This window comes from Nyctereutes procyonoides, unplaced genomic scaffold, assembly GCF_905146905.1.
Source record: "Nyctereutes procyonoides isolate TBG_1078 unplaced genomic scaffold, NYPRO_anot_genome, whole genome shotgun sequence".
Lineage (NCBI taxonomy): Eukaryota > Metazoa > Chordata > Mammalia > Carnivora > Canidae > Nyctereutes > Nyctereutes procyonoides.
Window position 1 is genome coordinate 2510654 of NW_026575043.1, and position 18473 is coordinate 2529126.

The following is an 18473-nucleotide window of genomic DNA, read 5'->3' on the forward strand; positions in this document are numbered from 1 at the left end:
AAATCAAGAGTTTGACACTCAATTGACTGAGCCACCCAGGTGCCCTGCTAATGACAGGTTCCTAATGTTGTTGCTGAGAGTACTAAATGGATATGACTAATATGCTGAAGTCCCTGAGGCTCTGAGGCTGTGCCATACATTTTTGAGTCTTCAGTGTAGACACTTAATAAGTATCTTGTGAGCATTAATATAGATACATTATCATATAAAGATAATTCTTTTTATTAGGAATCCAGATGTTTAACATATGAGAAAAATACAAAAGCATAAAATCAAGAAGTTTTAAAAATCACTCTAACATTCAATTTGAATTGGGAATATCAGACAGAATTCTTAATTTTTTTCTGAAAGAATACTTCTTTTAAGTTCTTCCACTGAAAGGGCCTAGAAGCAATGAGACCTAGGAGCAAGGACCATCTCGATGTCTAGAGTGTTATTTGCTAAAAGAAAACAGCAGTCTGTAAGAAAGCCCAGGACCAAGAACAGAAAATACACTAGAGGAGCCTGGAATAGGGAATGTGCACGCAAGCATGTGGCGTGTGTGTGTGTGTGTGTGTGTGTTAGAAAACACGGAAGCTATCCCAGACAATTAGGGTCAGGTCTTAAGGCCAATAGAAACGGGATTGGGGCTCCTGTGGTTGAGCATCTGCCTTTGGCTCAGGTCGTGATCCTGAGGTCCTGGAATCAGTCTGGTATCAGGCTCCCCCGGAGAGCCTGCTTCTCCCTCTGCCTGGGTCTCTGCCTCTCTTTCTGTGCCTTTTAAAAAGAGCTTGAATAGCTTCCTACTGGCCAAAGAAGGGACAATTTAAGCATAAAAAATAGGGACTTGACATACTGAAATACATCGAGTAAAACCCATGAGGTCATAATTTTCCTTGGTCATTTTTGTTAAGACACTAAATTATTATTCTACAACTTCATAAAGTATCCTGGCTTTCCTATTTTTTTAAAAAGACTATTATTTATTTGAGAGAGAGCACGAGCAGGGGGAGAGAGAGAAGCAGGTTCCCCACTGAATAGGGAGCATGATGTGGGACTCAGTCCCAGGACCCTGAGATCATGACCTGAGCCAAACCCAGATATTTAATCAACAGAGCCACCCAGGCACCCCTGGCTTTCCTATTAAATCTATATTTCAGACTAACCAAATATTCAATTAGGCAAATTTCCTATTTTGCAGAAAATTCCAGTTCCTACATGAAGAAGGCAGGATAGAATTAGAAACTTCTAATAAAACTTCTAATAAATTAATGGATCTAGGCAACGTTTACTAACAACCATTGAAGGCCATAGGTGAAGGCTAATGAGAACCTCATTAGTGGACAAATCAAGCTGAGAATATCTGAACCCACTAAGCAATCCTATCTTACTGAGATAAGCTGCCCCTGGGGAAGTATCCAGCACCCGCACAAAGTATTCTTATCCTGGATCTAAGCAAGCCACTCCATTTACCAGCAGTTTCTAGGGCATAGGGATAAAAAATTCATCAAATGAGGCTCAAGGAAGCAATTAGCCAAATCAGCCATGAGAGTCACTCTGCAAATGATCTCATTTTATTCCTCTGGTTGTTGTTGTTACTAAGTAACAGCAAATGTAAACTGAAGGAAGGAATGGTTGCAAAGTTAAAGAGAGGTGAAAGCCATAATAACACTACATGCCACATGTGGATCTTGTTTGGATCCTTATTTAAATAAGTATTGGGCAGCCCAGGTGGCTCAGCGGTTTATTATTATTTTTTTTATTGGAGTTCAATTTGCCAACTTATAGCATAACGCCCAGTGCCTCTGACACTCACCTACTCATGCTCTCATTCTCTCTCAAATAACTAAATAAAATCTTAGTTTTATTTATTTTATCTTATTTTATTTAAAAATAAAATTATCTTATTTATTTTATTTAAAAATAAAATAAAATACTACATAAAAGCCCCTGGATATATATATATATATATATATATATATATATATATATATATATATATATCAAGTTATGATTGGCCAAATATTGATAATTGTTGAAGCTGGTTAATGGGTATATGGTTATATTAGAGTGTTTTGTCTTTCTCATAAGTTTGAAAATTTCTATACAATGTTAAATTTAAAAACTTAATTAGGGGGATCCGGGTGGCGCAGCGGTTTGGCGCCTGCCTTTGGCCCAGGGCGCGATCCTGGAGACCCGGGATCGAATCCCACGTCGGGCTCCCGGTGCATGGAGCCTGCTTCTCCCTCTGCCTGTGTCTCTGCCTCTCTCTCTCTCTCTCTCTCTGTGTGTGACTATCATAAAAAAAATAAAAATAAAAAAAAAACTTAATTAGGGGCAGCCCTGGTGGCCCAGTGGTTTAGCGCTGCCTTCAGCCCAGGGTATGATCCTGGAGACCCAGGATCGAGCCCCACGACAGGCTCCCTGCACGGAGCCTCCTTCTCTCTCTGCCTGTCTCTCTCTCTCTGTCATGAATAAATAAATAAAATCTTAAAAAAAACACCTAGTTAGAAAAGTGGGGTACCTGCACCCTAATGTTTATGGCAGCAATGTCCACAGTAGCCAAATTATGGAAAAAGCCCAGATGTCCATGAACAAATGAATGGATAAAGAAGATGTGGTATATATATATATATATATACACACACACACACATACACACACACACACACAATGGAATACTACTCAGCCGTCAAAAAATGAACTCTTGCCATTTGCAATAACGTGAATAGAACTAGAAGGTATTATGCTAGTAGAAATAAATCGGAGAAAGACAATTAACATATGATCTCACTCATACGTAGAATTTAAGAAACAAAACAGAGGAGCATAGGGGAGAAGAGGGAAAAATAAAAAACAAGATGAAATCAGAAGGAGATGAACCATAAGAGACTCTTAATTATAGGAAACAAACTGAGGGTTGCTAGAGGAGGGGGGATGGGGGGTGGGGTAACTGGACGATGGGCATAAAGGAGAGCACATGATGTGATGAGCACTGTGTGTTATATAAGACTGATGAATCACTGAACTCTACCTCTGAAACTAAGAATACATTATATGTTAATAATTGAATTTTTAAAAAAATCAAACAAAAAACTGAAAAAAAAACTTAATATGAAAAACACAGAATCCAGATGTAGAATCCAGAAGTGCCTTTAAAGTATATCACAGAGCAACATAAAGCTTTGGAGCCACACAGAGGAAGACAGTTCCCTCTGAGTAATCAGTAACTAGGACCTGAGACATTGACATCAGATGGGAATGTTGTTTATTTAAAATACGAACATTGAGCAACTGCTGATCTGGGGCTCTCAATCACTAAAAGGCCTGAGAATGCCAGAAACTGTCAGCCTTGGCATCAATCTGTACAAACATGCTGTAATAGCCAGAGCCTGGATTTCTGACAAAACAATCCAGCTGACTATATAAGACATCAAAGTCCTTTGGTCAAATAGGCTAAAGGTTTTCAAGATTTCTCTAGAGAGAAAATAGCTGGTTCAATTAATAGAGTATCTGCTATGTGCCAAACATTTATTATTATGCTTTAAGGGCTATATTCCTATTTGATCAGTAGGTTGCCTTCAAAGAATTACGGGGTAAAAGCACCCCCGGGTATTGCTATGACAGGTGGCAGGAACCAGGAGAACTTAGTCACTGCAGAAGCCTCGGGGGAAGTCACTTCCTTTGGAGGATATGCCTTAATAAAATGTACCTCTCTCTGAGTAGTTTGAATGTCAGACAGATGCAGCCTTTGCAAAAGGGAAAGAGAGGGAAGGTAGGGAAGGGAAGAAATGGAATGGAAGGGAAGGGGAGGAAGAAGGCAGGCAGGAAAGCAAAACGTTAATAGGGCATTTAGAGGCATTTAAACAGCCTCGGCATGCCTGTCAGAGAGTACTGTATACCCAGAGCCATGCTTAAGAGAAAACATTTACTCTGGGAGCACTGACACAACAGGCTGGTTCTCCCTCCTGGAAGGAGGAAATGAGTGATGTCTTTTTACTATGGTTATATGTTTGACTACCTATTTCTAGGAGTTTTCTAGTCCATTGGGAGGTGGTAAGACCCACACTCCTCCCCAGAAGATTCAAGGAAAGATGAAAGTGAAGTTAAAAATTAAGCTTTTGACAGAGTGAAGTCAAAGGATTTGGTGAAGGATTAATGGACTAAAACTGGAAATTCCAGAAATTCAGTACATTTTAAAGTTTGAAGGCTTCCTAAGGGAAGACAGGATTGCTTCTCCTAAATCAGGTCAGTCTTACTCTTCAATTGCTACTCATGACATGAAACGAACAATTCCACAGAGTGATAAGGGAGCCTTCTATGTTAAAGATCTTATCAAATATGTTTAGCAAGCGGGGAAATTGGGGGGGGGAATCTATTTCCACAGATTTTTTTCCCAAGGAAAAGTAAAAAGAACATATTTCTAGGGATTAGTATGAGGCAGACAAAGAAAGAGAGGCATGTGGTGTGTGTTGTATGATGCTTGTGTATCTGTGAGTGATGTGGGGTGTCTGGTGTACATGGTGAAAGATACGCATAAGTATGTTTGTGATGTGTGCAGTGTGGAGTGTGTAGTTTATATATATATATGTGTGTTGTGTTGAGCTTTGTTTGTATGTGTGTACAGGACATATGTGTATTATGTGTGTGGTGTGTGGGTACGGGTGTTTTCGTGTGTGTATATTTTGAAATAAACAGCAAAAGATGCTTCAGCATGTGATAATGGTGGTTGACCAGCTACTCATTCAAAAATATTTTGCAAATCCAACCTTTGAGAATCCGCTCACACAAACTGATGTGGCCAAAGCTCAAGGTGTTGATGAGCACATGATCAGTGCCTGTTGGCAGTGGTTGGTATGCCCAAGAGGGAGGGTGTGTGAGGAATGACCTGGCTCTCCTTGAGAAGGCAAAATTAATAGGTAGACAGTTAACCTTCAGCCTTATTAAGATATAAGACAGCTAATTTATTTTACCTTTACTTACTCTTTTTCCAACGTTCTTTTAGTACATTCAAATTTCTGACCTTGAGCCATCTCTTCTTGCCTAAAAACATGTTTGGCATTCCTTGCAGGGCAAGTTTACCATCGGTGAATTCCCTCAGTTTTTGTTCATTTCACTTTTGAGAGATGTTTTCACTGGACATGGAATTATGGGCGGGCAGAGTTTTTTTCTTTTTAAATAATTTTCAGGGGTCCATGTATATTTTTAATCAACTTTTTAGTTGCATAAAAGTGCAATGGTAAGGGAAGCAGATGGTTGAGTTAAATGGGTACTGGTGAACGGAGGAGGCCTAACTTTGATGCATGTTTTAAATCTTTCTGATTTAAAAGGAGTACTGGGTGGTTTTTGGTCAGTTCTTCCATGGGTTATGCTGACACCAAAGTGTTTTATACTTACAGTGGAGACCAAACCCTTCAGTCAGAAGAGGAGAAACTGGAACCCATTATGCAAATGGACAACCAGATCACTCCCAAGAAAGGTAGAAATCATTCACTATCCCACTACATAGGCTTTCTCTTTCTTAAATATGACATCATAGGGGCACCTGGGTGGTCAGTCGGTTAAGCCCTCTGACTCTTGATTTCAGCTCAGGTCATGGTCTCAGGGTCATGGGATTGAGCCCCACATAGGGTTCTTCACTGGGCGTGGAGCCTGCTTAGCATTCTCTTTCTCCCTCTGCCCCTTCCCCCAACATGCATGTGAACTCCCTCTTTTAAAAAGAGAGAGAGAGAGAGAGAGAGAGAGACATCATAGATTCTAGGTGAGAAAATTTTTTTAATAAAAACATATAAAAGGTTGGGGTGCCTGGGTGGCTCAGTCAGTTGAGTATCCAGCTCTTGATTTCTGCTCAAGTCATGATCTAAGGGTCATGGCATCAAGCCCCGTATCAAGGCTCCATGCCCAGCACAGCCTCTGCTTGAGCTTCTTTCTCTCCCTCTCCCTCTGCCCTTTCCCTCACTCTTGCTCTCTCTCTCAAATAAATAAATAAATAAAATCTTTTTTAAAAACCTTATAAAGAATCTTAGAAATGTTAGGAAAGGAAGTGAAAAAATTAATTCTGCTATAGTTTCCCATTAGAAAAACCTCAAATAAAAAAATTCATATACTTTAAGTCACTGTGATTCTTGTATACTTAGTTTAATCATTTGGGGGAGAACATGAGACAGAAGTGCACTATTTTTGTTCCAGCTCAAGGAGAAAGAGACAGATCCTTGGATAGAGCCTAGGCAGGATGAATGTTCTTGAGTCATTCTATCCTTGGGCATCAATACTTGCATATCCTGAAAACTTTTTTTAGGCAGACTGTTTATTTTGACCAAGTCAGGGGAAGGACAATAAGAAATTATTATTGTCTTAGAGCTATGTATATGTCTCACCCCTCGCAGAGGTGGGGGTGGGCAATGAATTATATTCTTTTTCGATTTATCTAAAGATGAGTGGTCTATTAGCTTTAAAATTTCTTCTTGTATTATTTTTGATATTTATTGATTTTGATAGTTTTCTATTTCTGTTTAATCTATAGTCAAACTTACATACAAGCATATAAAACATATGAACTGATATATATACAATTTATATCTATATATAATTTATATATAATCAATTTACATATACATAAATTTATTTCTGCCCTTTTGCTTAACATTTCTTTTCAGTTCTTTGGCTAACATTTCTTTCAGTTCCTTTATTAGTTTTCGGTCTTCAAATTCTCTCTTCTTTTTTGATAAATATCCTCAGGATTTTATCTTTGGCTTTGAGTATCCATGAGTTGGACACACAGTATCTACTTTTGCTCATCCCAAGCCCTTTGGAATTTCCCTTGTAGTTTACTTTTTAACTCAAGGCTTATTTAGAAGTAATTCATGTTGTTCCTGGAGCAATGTGGAGGAGACAAGTGGATAAACTCAAAAGGGTGCCCTAACCATAACATCAAGTCTGCCTCCTCTGCACATGGTGAGGACTGTCTCCCCTTTGCTCTACAGGTTTTTTTTTTCTCCCTCACCTCCAAGGATTCCCTCACCCCTGGCAAGCATTTCTGTTAGTTTTCCAGGTCCATTCACCTTCCTTTTAATTTTAAAGATTAGGTTTAGAACGCTTTGAAACAAGCCATCCTGTATATGCCTACATGTGTGGTTGGAGATTGGAGAAGTTTTTTTCTGATGGCCCAAGAACAGTGAGTTTTAGGCTGCAAGCCAAAGGAAGAACTGGCTGATGACTGAATTTTTCCCCCCTCTGCCTAGCTCCACGGTTCATTCACCATGGGCAAGTTTCCATGGTCCCCCGGCAAAGTGGGGGTCAATGTGTTCAGCCCTCAACAAGCCAGTAGGTCTTTGGCATCTAAATGTCTGGGAAGAGATGCTCTTAATAGACTCTCCCATTGTCGGGCTTTGGCACTTGACTCCTATTGTCCCTGTGCCCTGGGAGGCAGAACAAAAGCAAAAACAAGTAAAAATCTCTGAGATCAAATGTCTTCAGAAAAAAATCTGCCTTCAATGATCTTGAAGGCCTATCTGCACTATACCCTTAGCCTGAATATTTCATTCTTTCTGGCAGATCATCCATACTTTCAATGAAATATTTTATTTGATTGACTGATTTATTGATTTTTACGGGAGAGGGAGAGAGAGAATCTCAAGCAGCCTCCACCCACAGAATGGAGCCAACACAGAGCTCAATTTCATGACACTGAGATCACGACAAAATCAAGAATCAGATGCTTAACCAACCAGATGCCCTGAAATGTATTTTAAATATATTTCATCTAATGTTTCTATCTATTTACAAAGGGAGATTAGTCCAGAAAACTAGTTTTCCAGGTATTAGTGCTTTTTTTCCCTCACTTAGCAGTAAATCCAAAATTTGTCTAGCTGAGCTTTAAAACTCTTAGGAGTCAGCAATGCCCTTTTACCCTCCTGCTCCCCCTTCTGGAACGTCTACGGCAATTGCCCAATGCCTGCTCCACCACTGTACTACCAGGAGTACTGGGGCCATAGAGCTTGCCTCTCCTTTCACAAGTCCATAGATAGAGAAATATTGTGCCCCAGCATGGATTGTTTCTAGGAACGCCTTTCACATCAGTTTTAGATCACTTAGATGAAGAGATTTGTGACTTTGAGCTAACGAGATTTTGAGGAGGCAATGGAGTTGAGCTGATATTATAAGATGAGACTTTCAAAGAACCCTGGAAGAGGATGAGTGTGTTTTGTATGTGGGATGAACATGGATCTTTAAGGACCAGAAGGGGGAAAGGGGGACTATGGTAGTCAGAATCCTAAGATAACCCCCAAGATTCTGGCCCCTGGTGTACACGCACCTTCTGCCAGTTATTTAAGCAAACCCTAAGCTAGGTGCTGCCTGAAGGGATTTAGCAGTTTTATATATGGTCCTAAATTAGCTGGTCTTAAAATAGGGTAATTATCCAGGAAATTACCCAGCCCTTAAATCTGGAGTAGAGATCAGAGACCAAGCAGTTAGAGATACTCAAAGTGTGAGAGGGTTCAAGATAAAAGATTCTTTCTGGCTGGTTTGGGAACTGGAGGAGGCCATGTGAACAGCATCTTGGAACTGTAAGCAGCTCCCAGATGATAGCCAGCAGGGAGACAGCAACCTCACTACTACATTCATAGAAAAAAACTGAATTCTTCCAATAACCTGAATGAGGTTGGAAATTGCTCCTTGCTTAGAACCTTCCACTGAGAACTCCTCTGGGCTGATCCCTTGATTTTAGCCTATGAGACCATGACCAGAAAACCCAACCACACTATGCTAAACTCTATGCTCACTATTAACTTTGTGAGTTAGTAAAGGGATGTTGTTTTAAGCCATTACATTTGCGGAAATTTTTTTACACAACAATAGGAAATGAACACACTTTGTAAAACCTATCTACAACAGAACCTTCAACAAAGCATTATCTGAAATGTAGAAACGTTAGAACCACTCCATGTAAATCAGGAACAATGGTATAAAAGTCATGGATATGTGGTGCTCTCCACAATATACTGGTGGTTCTGACCCAATGAGAATATGAAATTAAAGGTCTGAGGTTAGCAAAAGAAGAAATAAAATCATTACTGTTTGCATATTCCCTACATAGAAAACCTCCCCAAATTAGCAGACATATTTTTAGAAACAACTGTAACTTTTGGATAGCTGGCTGGATATAGTAGCTATCTTTAATATAAGTCTAATTCGGTTCTTTACACCAACCACAGGCAATTAAAAAAATGTAACTAAAGGGACACCAAAGTATCCTCCATTGGGTTGTAACGTAGGTTATCTTTCCCCTTTGGGGCTGGCCAACAAATGTGCATTTTGATCTATGCCAATCTGATATGTGATCATAATTTCTCAATAGGTTTTTAAGATTTATCAAAATATAATTACACACAATAAAATCACAGATCTTAGGTGCATTTTAGATGAATTCTGGCAAATGCATAGACTCGTGAACAAGACTCTTAGAACACTACATTACTTTAAAAATCCCATCAGGTCCTTTCTGGTTCTCTTCACCCAGAAAGAATTGTTATTATGATATCTAACCACACACATTAATTTTGCCTGTTTTTAAAATCATAAAAATAGATCTCTCTAGTATGCACTTTTTGGTGTCTAGCTTCTTAAGCTGTATATTTTTGCTGACATTCATCCAGATTGTTGAGTGTGTATTTCCTCCCTTTTTATTTTTGAGTAATGTCCATTGTATTAAAATAAAGTATGTTAATCCATTCCAAACATTCAGCTATTTTGAATAAAGCTGCTATAAGCATTTTGGTAGAAGTTTTTTTGCAGACTTATGTCGTTATTTCTCTTGGGATAATGCCATTTGTTGAAAAAGAGTTTATTTTCCTCCTCTATATTGCATCTTGTGCATTTATTCAAAAGCATTTGACCGGGCAGCCCTAGCGGCTCAGCGGTTTAGCGCCACCTTCAGCCTAGGGCAGGATCCTGGAGACCAGGGATGGGGTCCCACGCCTGGCTCCCTGCATGGAGCCTGCTTCTCCCTCTGCCTGTGTTTCTGCCTCTCTCTTTGTGTGTGTGTGTCTGTCATGAATAAATAAATAAAATCTTTAAAAAACAAACAAACAAAAACAAAAGCATTTGGCCATGTCTGTGCATCTGTTTCTGGACTGCCTACACTCTTCCATTGATGAATTTGTTTGACTTTACACCAACATTACACTAATTATTCTAGCTTCACTCTACCTTAAGAAGTACATTATATTTTTATTGCAATTTTTCTGTGCAATGTGCTTATATGACAATTCATAGACCACTGATACAAATTAGAGAATGAAACAGTTTCCTGGAAAGAAAATCTTTGCTGTTATTAAGGGAGCTTACTTTCAAGACTAACCCAGAGTATTTGTAAGTAGTTCCTTTAAAATAGGCATGAACCAAACTATCTGAAGGACTGGTTTAATTTTCTGGGACATTCTTGTTGGGATTATATTTTAGGGAGGCATGGGACTGCTTCTTATTATATCATAATTTCTTAAAGGCCATTAAGTACAATGAAATTTTAAATTAATATATAGGGTTCCATAACATACTACTGTATGTCAGCTACACTTGAATATATATATATGTATATATGTATATATATACATACATAATATTGTATGTCAGTTATACTTGAATATATATATATTTCCCAATTTCTGCTTCCTATATATATATGGTTCCAAATTTCTGAGTGCCCTTCCTAAAGTTGCTGTATGGTTTTATCTCAGCTATGTTAACAATGGACACTTTGTTTTACTTCTTAGTTCGAAGTTTTTGTTCCTTCCGCTATGGATTATCTCTCCTCTTGCATCTCTGTAACGTTGCATTAATGGCACAGAACATGTGTCTGAACCTCACAATGGTAATCATGGTGAACAGCACAGGTCCACACAGTTTGCCTAATACCTCCACAGAGGAGCACCTGGATAACATAAAGGTATATGAAAAATACTATCCATAGTCATAAGTTTAAAATCCTATCTTGCTAATTAATTTGTGTAGAGATTGAATGTTATCATAATTGATGTGACAGTAATTATTAGAAAAAGAAATTCAGATCTTCATCTATTTTGCTAGTAACCTAACTGTTTAAACATGTTCCATGATTACAGCATGACTTAATATTTGTGAAGGGCTTTGTTATGTGAAGCTTTCTATATAAAGAAGAAGAAAACCGAGCATTAGGGTCCCTAGAGAAGTTTGACCAGAGAAAAAAAGAGAAAGCATTTCAAACCAGAGTAGAAGTGAAGATACATTGTTTATTTTTTTTAAGTTTTTGAATAGACAATATATTTACACGTTTCACTAATATTCTCTCTGAAAGATAATGAGTTTCTACCAATCAGAAGATGTAGTACAAGAAAAAAATGGAAATGAATGGGAAGAATATTGTTTATCTACTCTTTCTATGTTCTGTTATGATTGCACAGGCAAACAAACATACTTTCTTATTTTCACCTTTTTCTACATTAAAAATAACTTGATGTGCAATGTATTGCACCTTAATTTTTTTTTACATAATCATCAGAACTAGGCTTATATATGACACATATGTGGGAATTCCCAGACAGGGAATTTAAAATACCTATAATTAATATGTTAAGGATCTAATGGAAAAGGTTGGTAACATATAACACTAGATGGGTAATGTCAGTAAAATGAAAACTATGAGAATGAATAAAAAAGAAATAGAAATCAAGGCAACTATAACAGAAATAAAGAATGCCGTGACAAATTCATAAGTAGTCTCAACATAGCTGAGGGAAGAATCAATGAAGTCCAATATGGGTCAACAGAAATTTCTCAAGCTGAAATGAAAAAGAACAGGTGGGTTGGGAGAAAACTTAACAGAATATCCCAGAATTGTGGATAATATCAAGTGGCTCAGTTGGTTAAACCTTAAATTCTTGATTTCGGCTCAGGTCATGATCTCCTGGTGATAAGATTTGGCTCCACGTCTGGCTCCATGCTCAGCTGGCATCTGCTTGAGATTCTCTCCCTCTGCTCCTTCCCTGTTCTCTCAGATAAACAAATTTTTTAATTAAAAAAAGGGCATGTTATATAAATGGCTGGAATACCAGAAAGAAAAAAAGAGAGCAGTAAGAAGTAATATTTGAAAAATTAATGACTGAGAGCTTCCAAAATTACTGGCAGACACCAGACAAGATCGGGCATGTTCAGCGTGGTATGGCCGTAGACAAATTATGGCAGACACCAAACCACAAGCCCAAGAAGTTCAAAGAACACCAAACAGTATACTAAAAATATAAATAATTAACAAGAAAAACCAACTAGACATAAACATATTTAAATTGGAGAAAACCAAGATAATCAGAATATCCTGAATGAAGACAGAGGAAAAAATATCTTACCTACAGAGGAGCCAAGTATAAGAATTACAGAAGACTTCTTATCAGAAACCATCCAAATAAGAAAAGAGGGGGAAAAAAAAATCTTTCAAGTGTTGAAAGAAAAAGAATCTGACAAGTTATAATTCTATATCCAATAAAATTACATCAAAAGTGAAAGAGAATAAAGACCATTTCAGGCAAATAAAAACTGAGGTAATTTATTGCCAGCAGGCCTGCCATAAAAGAAATGTTAAAAGGTGGTATATTTTAATTCAACTATATCAATAACCACTTTACTTATTTGTTTGTTTGTTTGTTTGTCTTAGAGACAGCCTGCGAGCTGTGTAAGAAGGGGCAAAGGGAAAGGGAGAGAGAGAATCTTAAGCAGGCTCCACATGGAGCCCAACTCTGGGCCTGTTCTCACAACCCTGAGATCATAAGCTGAGCCTAAATCCAGAGCTGGACACTTAACCAACTGAAACACACTGGCACCCCTCAATAATCACTTTATTTTTATTTATTCTTTTAGAGATTTTTATTTATTTATTCCAGAGAGAGAGAGGGAGGGAGAGAGAGAGAGAGAGAACATGGTGGGGAGGGGCAGAGGAGGAGACGAGAGAGAAACCAAATGCAGGGCTCAGTCCCCCCTGACCCTGAGATCAGACCTGAGCTGAAATCAAGAGTCAGATGCTCAACAAACTGCACCACCCAGGCACCCCTCAGTAATCACTTTAAATGTGAATGGTCTATATATGCCAGTTAAAAGACAGAAATTTTCAGATTTGATAAGAAAGGTCCTCAGATATGAAGTCTACGAGAAAAGTCTTCTTAAATACAAAGACTCCGATAGATTAAAAGTAAAGAGATAAAGAAAGATGCAAACACTATGCTACCATGAAAACACTAATCAAAAGAAAATTTAAGTAGGCATATTAATTTCAGACAAAGCAGAATTTATAGCAAGGAAGATTATCAGAGATAAGGGAGTATTACCTAATGATGAAGGAGTCAGTTCTCCAAAAATACTTAATAATCCTAAAAATGCATGTTCCTAACAACAGAGCAGCAAAATACAGAAGGCAAAAACTGTTCAAAATGAAAGTAGAAAGAGACAAACACAAAATTGGTAACTGTTTTCTATTTGTTACATCTGTTCTTTGTTTCCGTTTTTTTTTTATTATTATTATTTCGTTTTTTCCTTCTCTGGGTTTGAGTATTTTATGTGATTCAATTTGTAGCATTGATACCTTATAACACAGTATTCCCAATTTTGCTGTCCCATCTCTTATCACAATGCTGTTATTCATTTCACTATCTACATTCTATAAATACCCATACATGATTACATTATTACCTTAGTTATCTTTTAGATCAACTCAAGATAAAATATTTTATATGTTCTTTATTCTTTTCTGATGCTCTTCATCAGAAGAGCATATATATATATATCTCCATGCTTTAAAGCTATCTCACTTTCTGTCTGCGGAAAGAATTTTTTTCTTTTTTATTTTTTTTTTACATTTTTTTTTAAAGATTTTATTTATTTACTCATGGGAGACAGCGAGAGAGGCAGAGACACAGGCAGAGGCAGAAGCAGGAGCCACACAGGGAGCCTGTTGAGGGACTCGATCCTAGAACCTCCAGGATCATGCCCTGAGCTGAAGGCGGGGTTAAACGGCTGGGCCACCGGGGCTGCCCTGCAGAAAGAATTTCTATTAAAATTTCCTTTGTTGGTAATGCTTTTGTTTTTACAAATAAGAAATCTTTGCATAGCCCAAGGCAAAAAAAAATTGCTGTTTTCTTCTAGAGGTTTTATAATTTTAGGTTCTACATTTATTTATTTATTTATTTATTTATTTATTTATTTATTTATTTATTTATTTATTTTTTAACAAGATTTTTTTTATTATTATTATTTATGATAGTCACAGAGAGAGAGAGAGAGAGAGAGGCGCAGAGACATAGGCAGAGGGAGAAGCAGGCTCCATGCACCGGGAGCCCGATGTGGGATTCGATTCTGGGTCTCCAGGATCGCGCCCTGGGCCAAAGGCAGGCGCCAAACCGCTGCGCCACCCAGGGATCCCTAGGTTCTACATTTAAATGTAGGATTTATTTAGACTTAATTTTTACATACATTGTGTTGAAGATTCTTTTTCACATATAGATATATACAATTGTTCTAGTTGAAAAGACTCTTCTTTTTTCACTGAATTGTCTTAGAATGTCTGCTGAAAAGAAATCAGTATTTATAGGACTAATACTACCTACTTGATTTTAAGACTTGTCATAAAGCTATAGCAATCAAAACAGCATGGTATAGCTTACAAAAAATAGTTGCTGAAATAGAATAGGAAGTTCAGAAATAGATTCACATACATAAGAAATCCTGATTTTTTTATGATCCACAAAAGAACAAACATAAAATTGGACTCCATCAAAATTCAAAAAAACTGTTGAGAGAATAAAAAGACAAACAGGAGATAGGGGTAAATGTTTTCAAATCATTTAATAAAGGATTTCTATCAAAACTGAATAAAAATGAAACTAAAAGCTCAATTAAAGAAATGGGAAAAATGTGAACAGACGCTTTACCAAAGAAGATACATGGATGGATGGCAAATACTCATGAAAAGATGCTTTTCTACATCATTAGTCATTAGGAGCAAGCAAATTAAATCACACAGGTTTATTATACTATATGCAATTCAACTGGCTAAAATCATGAAGATTGGACATTCCAAGTGTTGGCAATCTCTCACATTGTTGGTGAGGATACAAAATGGTAGACTCATTTCAGTTAAGCATATGAGTACTATATGATCCTGCCATTTCATGCCAGGTATTTACTGAAGAGAAATGAAAACCTATATCCATACAGAGACTTATACATAAATGTTCACAGTAGCTCTATTTGTAATAGCCAAAAACTAGAAACAAGTATGTTCACCAATAAATGCATAAACTGGTACATCCATAAAACAGAGTGCTACTTAGCACTAAGAATAAATGAACTAAGGACACACAGAACATCATGGATGAAACTCAAAATAAGTAGGCTGAGTGGATTAAGCTAAACAAAAAAAAGTTTTATATATATATAATATATTATATTTTATATATGTAGCACATATATACATAGCATATGATTCCATTTATATAAAACTTCCAGAAAATAAAAACTATGTCAGAGTGACAGGCAGATCATTGGTGAAAGAAAAGCAAGAGGGAGGAATTACAAAAGAAGTAAGGAAACTTCTGGAGATGGAGAATACATTCATTGCCTTGATTGTGGTTATGCTTTTGTGAGTGTACACATAATTAAAAATTTATCAAGTTGTATGCTTTATGCCAAAGAGTTCAATTGTGACAATTATGCCAATAAGGTTCATTGTGACAACTGTACTTCAAAAATTTGTTAAAATCTTTTTATCTAAATTTTGAATAATCTTGAATTACATTCATTAGATATTTGTAGCATTCCATTGCTTTGGTTTAAATATTGAGAACCCATGTTCTAGAGAAATGGCTATTCAAAGGGGCCATCTACTGAATCCTTCACTATAGCAAAAAAGGAGGGAACTCGCACTGTGGAGGCCCTATAGAACCTCTTGCTGTAATCCAAGGAAACTGATCTCCTTCAAATATGAGTCACAGAAAAGGAATTCTCTTTGCTGCCATACAAAGGTATTAGATGCAAAAAATGAGAAAATATAGCATGTAATTATTCCAAAATATGAAGACTCACCAGAAAACTGTTTCCATAGAGCAGATCTAATTGTAACCTGAAATTACAAAAGGAACCTAAAAGCCATGAAGCAATTATAGTTAGGGAAGGAGCACCACAGGGCAGTACATACAGGAGCTCAACGCAGAGACCATCAGGCAACAGGAGGCGATGCTCAGGCAGTAGGCAAATGAAGACAAGTTCACAGAACTCAGGGAAGGACTATGGGAAAACAAGACAGAACAGTTTAGAAAAGAAGAGAAACCAAGCAAAAGAAAAGAGAATTGGCTTTCTTCCTTCATTGTGTCATCCATTATTTCCACAGTTCAGCGTGAGACTTTCTCTTTGTGATTTGATCTATCATTACTGTTCTCTCTGGGAGTAGTATTTATGTGGGGGAAATATTGTTTTGTGAATGAAGTTAATATAGAGGAATCAGAGGAAGAGAAAAGGCAAGAGGACATTAATGACTGCGGTAGGCATAGTACTCTACAGAAGAGTTGACATAGCATAGTGATGTTCAAGAAACAAGTATTAAGTGTCCATGCTGCTGGGGGTTCAGAGGGTGTCCTTGACCACAAAGACTTTACATTATAGTTGAAGATACCACTAGTACATGTCAGGACACACAAGAAAAGTTTTTATGACAGGACAGTAAAGATCCCATGATAGAGAAAGGGGCAGAGGGGGAGCTCCTTTAAACTTAGTGGGCTGGCAAACCAGTTACCTTGCATCCCTGAATATTACAGTAACTCACTAGGATGCAGAGTGGCTCCATGTGTCTCCTTATTTCTTTCAGAACCCTGTGTATAACTGGAGTCCTAAAATCCAAGGCATCATCTTCAGTTCCATCTTCTATGGTGTACTCATCACCCAAATTCCTGTTGGATACTTGTCTGAAAAATACTCCATCAAGAAAATGATTGGCTTTTCATTATTCCTCAGCTCTCTACTTAGTCTGTTAATGCCAATGGCAGCTGAAGGTGGTGCAGCTTTCCTCCTGGCATGCCGAGTAGCCCAGGGAGTAGCCCAGGTATTAAGATAACACAAAAACTGAATAGGGTTTAAATTCACAGGAAGTATCAGAAATCAGCTGTCCCAATCCTTCTAATTGCAGGGGTCGGCATTAATATCTCAGCACATGATATGGGTCAAGTGGGCTCCTCCCTTGGAACGAGGCCGACTTACTACCTTGAGTCTATCAGGTAATGACTTAAGGCCTAGAATGTTTGAATCCCATTGTCATTTCATTGTATCATGTTCTTCCTGGAGCTATAAAAGATGTGTGTTTTGAGGTGTCCAGGGCTTTGGAAACCAACTGTTCCAGCATCTTTGTTTTAAAGATGCAGTAACTGTCTAGAATGAAGAAAAGGGTTCTTCATCTCAAACAGCAAGGAAAAAAAAGAGAGAAAAGCAAATATTTTATTATTTTCTTCTGCTCAGTGTTATGCTTTACAAATGTATTTCACTGAAAATTGTTGATTGCTACTGTGAGGCTACATTATCTCTATTCTCAGGTGTCTGTGTTCTTTAGGGGTTTTCTTTGTGTCTTCTGATTAGGAAATCTGCTGGGGTCCTTCATTGTTCTGCTTGTGACTGGATTCATCTGCCAGTCCCTGGGCTGGCCCATGGTCTTCTATATTTTTGGTAAGTCTCCTTCTATAACATCCCAGTCATTATTCAGAATTGAAAAAAATTAAAAATAAAAACTGACTATAATGTCAGTTTTATAAATAATTTAATTTATATAAAGCTAATGACATCAAAAATCATGAATTTCACTGAAGGAAAGGGAGAAGTCAACATTAAGTCCACATTACAAGCAGAACTATACATATGTCATTGTATATAACCTCCACAATTCTATAATGTAGGTACTGGAGATCCATACCCCTTATATGAAACCCTGGGGGAAAGAGATGACCCATTATTGTTCATAAAAAGGAGTATACTAACTGAAGCAATGCTAGGAAGGAGATACGTAGGGGAAGACACCCCAATCCCACTCAGCTTTCTCTTTCTTGCCTTCTTCTCAGGCTGCTTGCCTCATCTATCTAGAAAATAGATGACACAGAGACCTGTTGATGTTCATTCAACCCAGCTATCTGTGAGCAAGGCAGGATACAGAAGGGTAAAGAATGAAGGGCCTAGAGGGACAAACAGAAGACAACTAATGCATACTGTGAGCAAATGGCAAAGTCATAATGTGAAAACGTGCCTTCTGTCTTCCAAATGCCACTGATCTTCATCACTAAATTAGTCATCAGTAGTAGGTAATGAGTAGTGACAATATCCAAACCCTATACCAGGAAAGGGGCTGATAACACTGGGACCGTCTAGTCTGGTAAAAAGAAAACTTGAGAGAACATGTGTAGAAGAGAAATGCACCCCTGCTCTATATTACAAAATGA

At 37.6% G+C, this 18473-nt stretch overlaps 1 protein-coding gene across 4 annotated transcripts in view; it reads left to right on the forward strand.

Moving 5' to 3' along the window:
• The first annotated feature begins 4111 nt into the window (after positions 1-4111).
• Positions 4112-18473, forward strand: part of SLC17A1 (solute carrier family 17 member 1) — a 49886-nt gene continuing 35524 nt past the window's right edge. For 2 of the 4 annotated variants that reach the window (XR_008664057.1, XM_055322243.1), the window contains exons 1-6: positions 4112-4227; positions 5379-5458; positions 10752-10924; positions 16862-17095; positions 17180-17267; positions 17623-17709. Coding sequence is in view for 3 of the 4 variants with exons in the window: in XM_055322243.1 (XP_055178218.1) it covers positions 5425-5458; positions 10752-10924; positions 16862-17095; positions 17180-17267; positions 17623-17709 (616 nt within the window). In the remaining variant the exon portion in view is untranslated. The remainder of the gene's footprint in view (positions 4228-5378; positions 5459-10751; positions 10925-16861; positions 17096-17179; positions 17268-17622; positions 17710-18473) is intronic. The other 2 variants (XM_055322242.1, XM_055322244.1) reach the window with 2 other exon arrangements.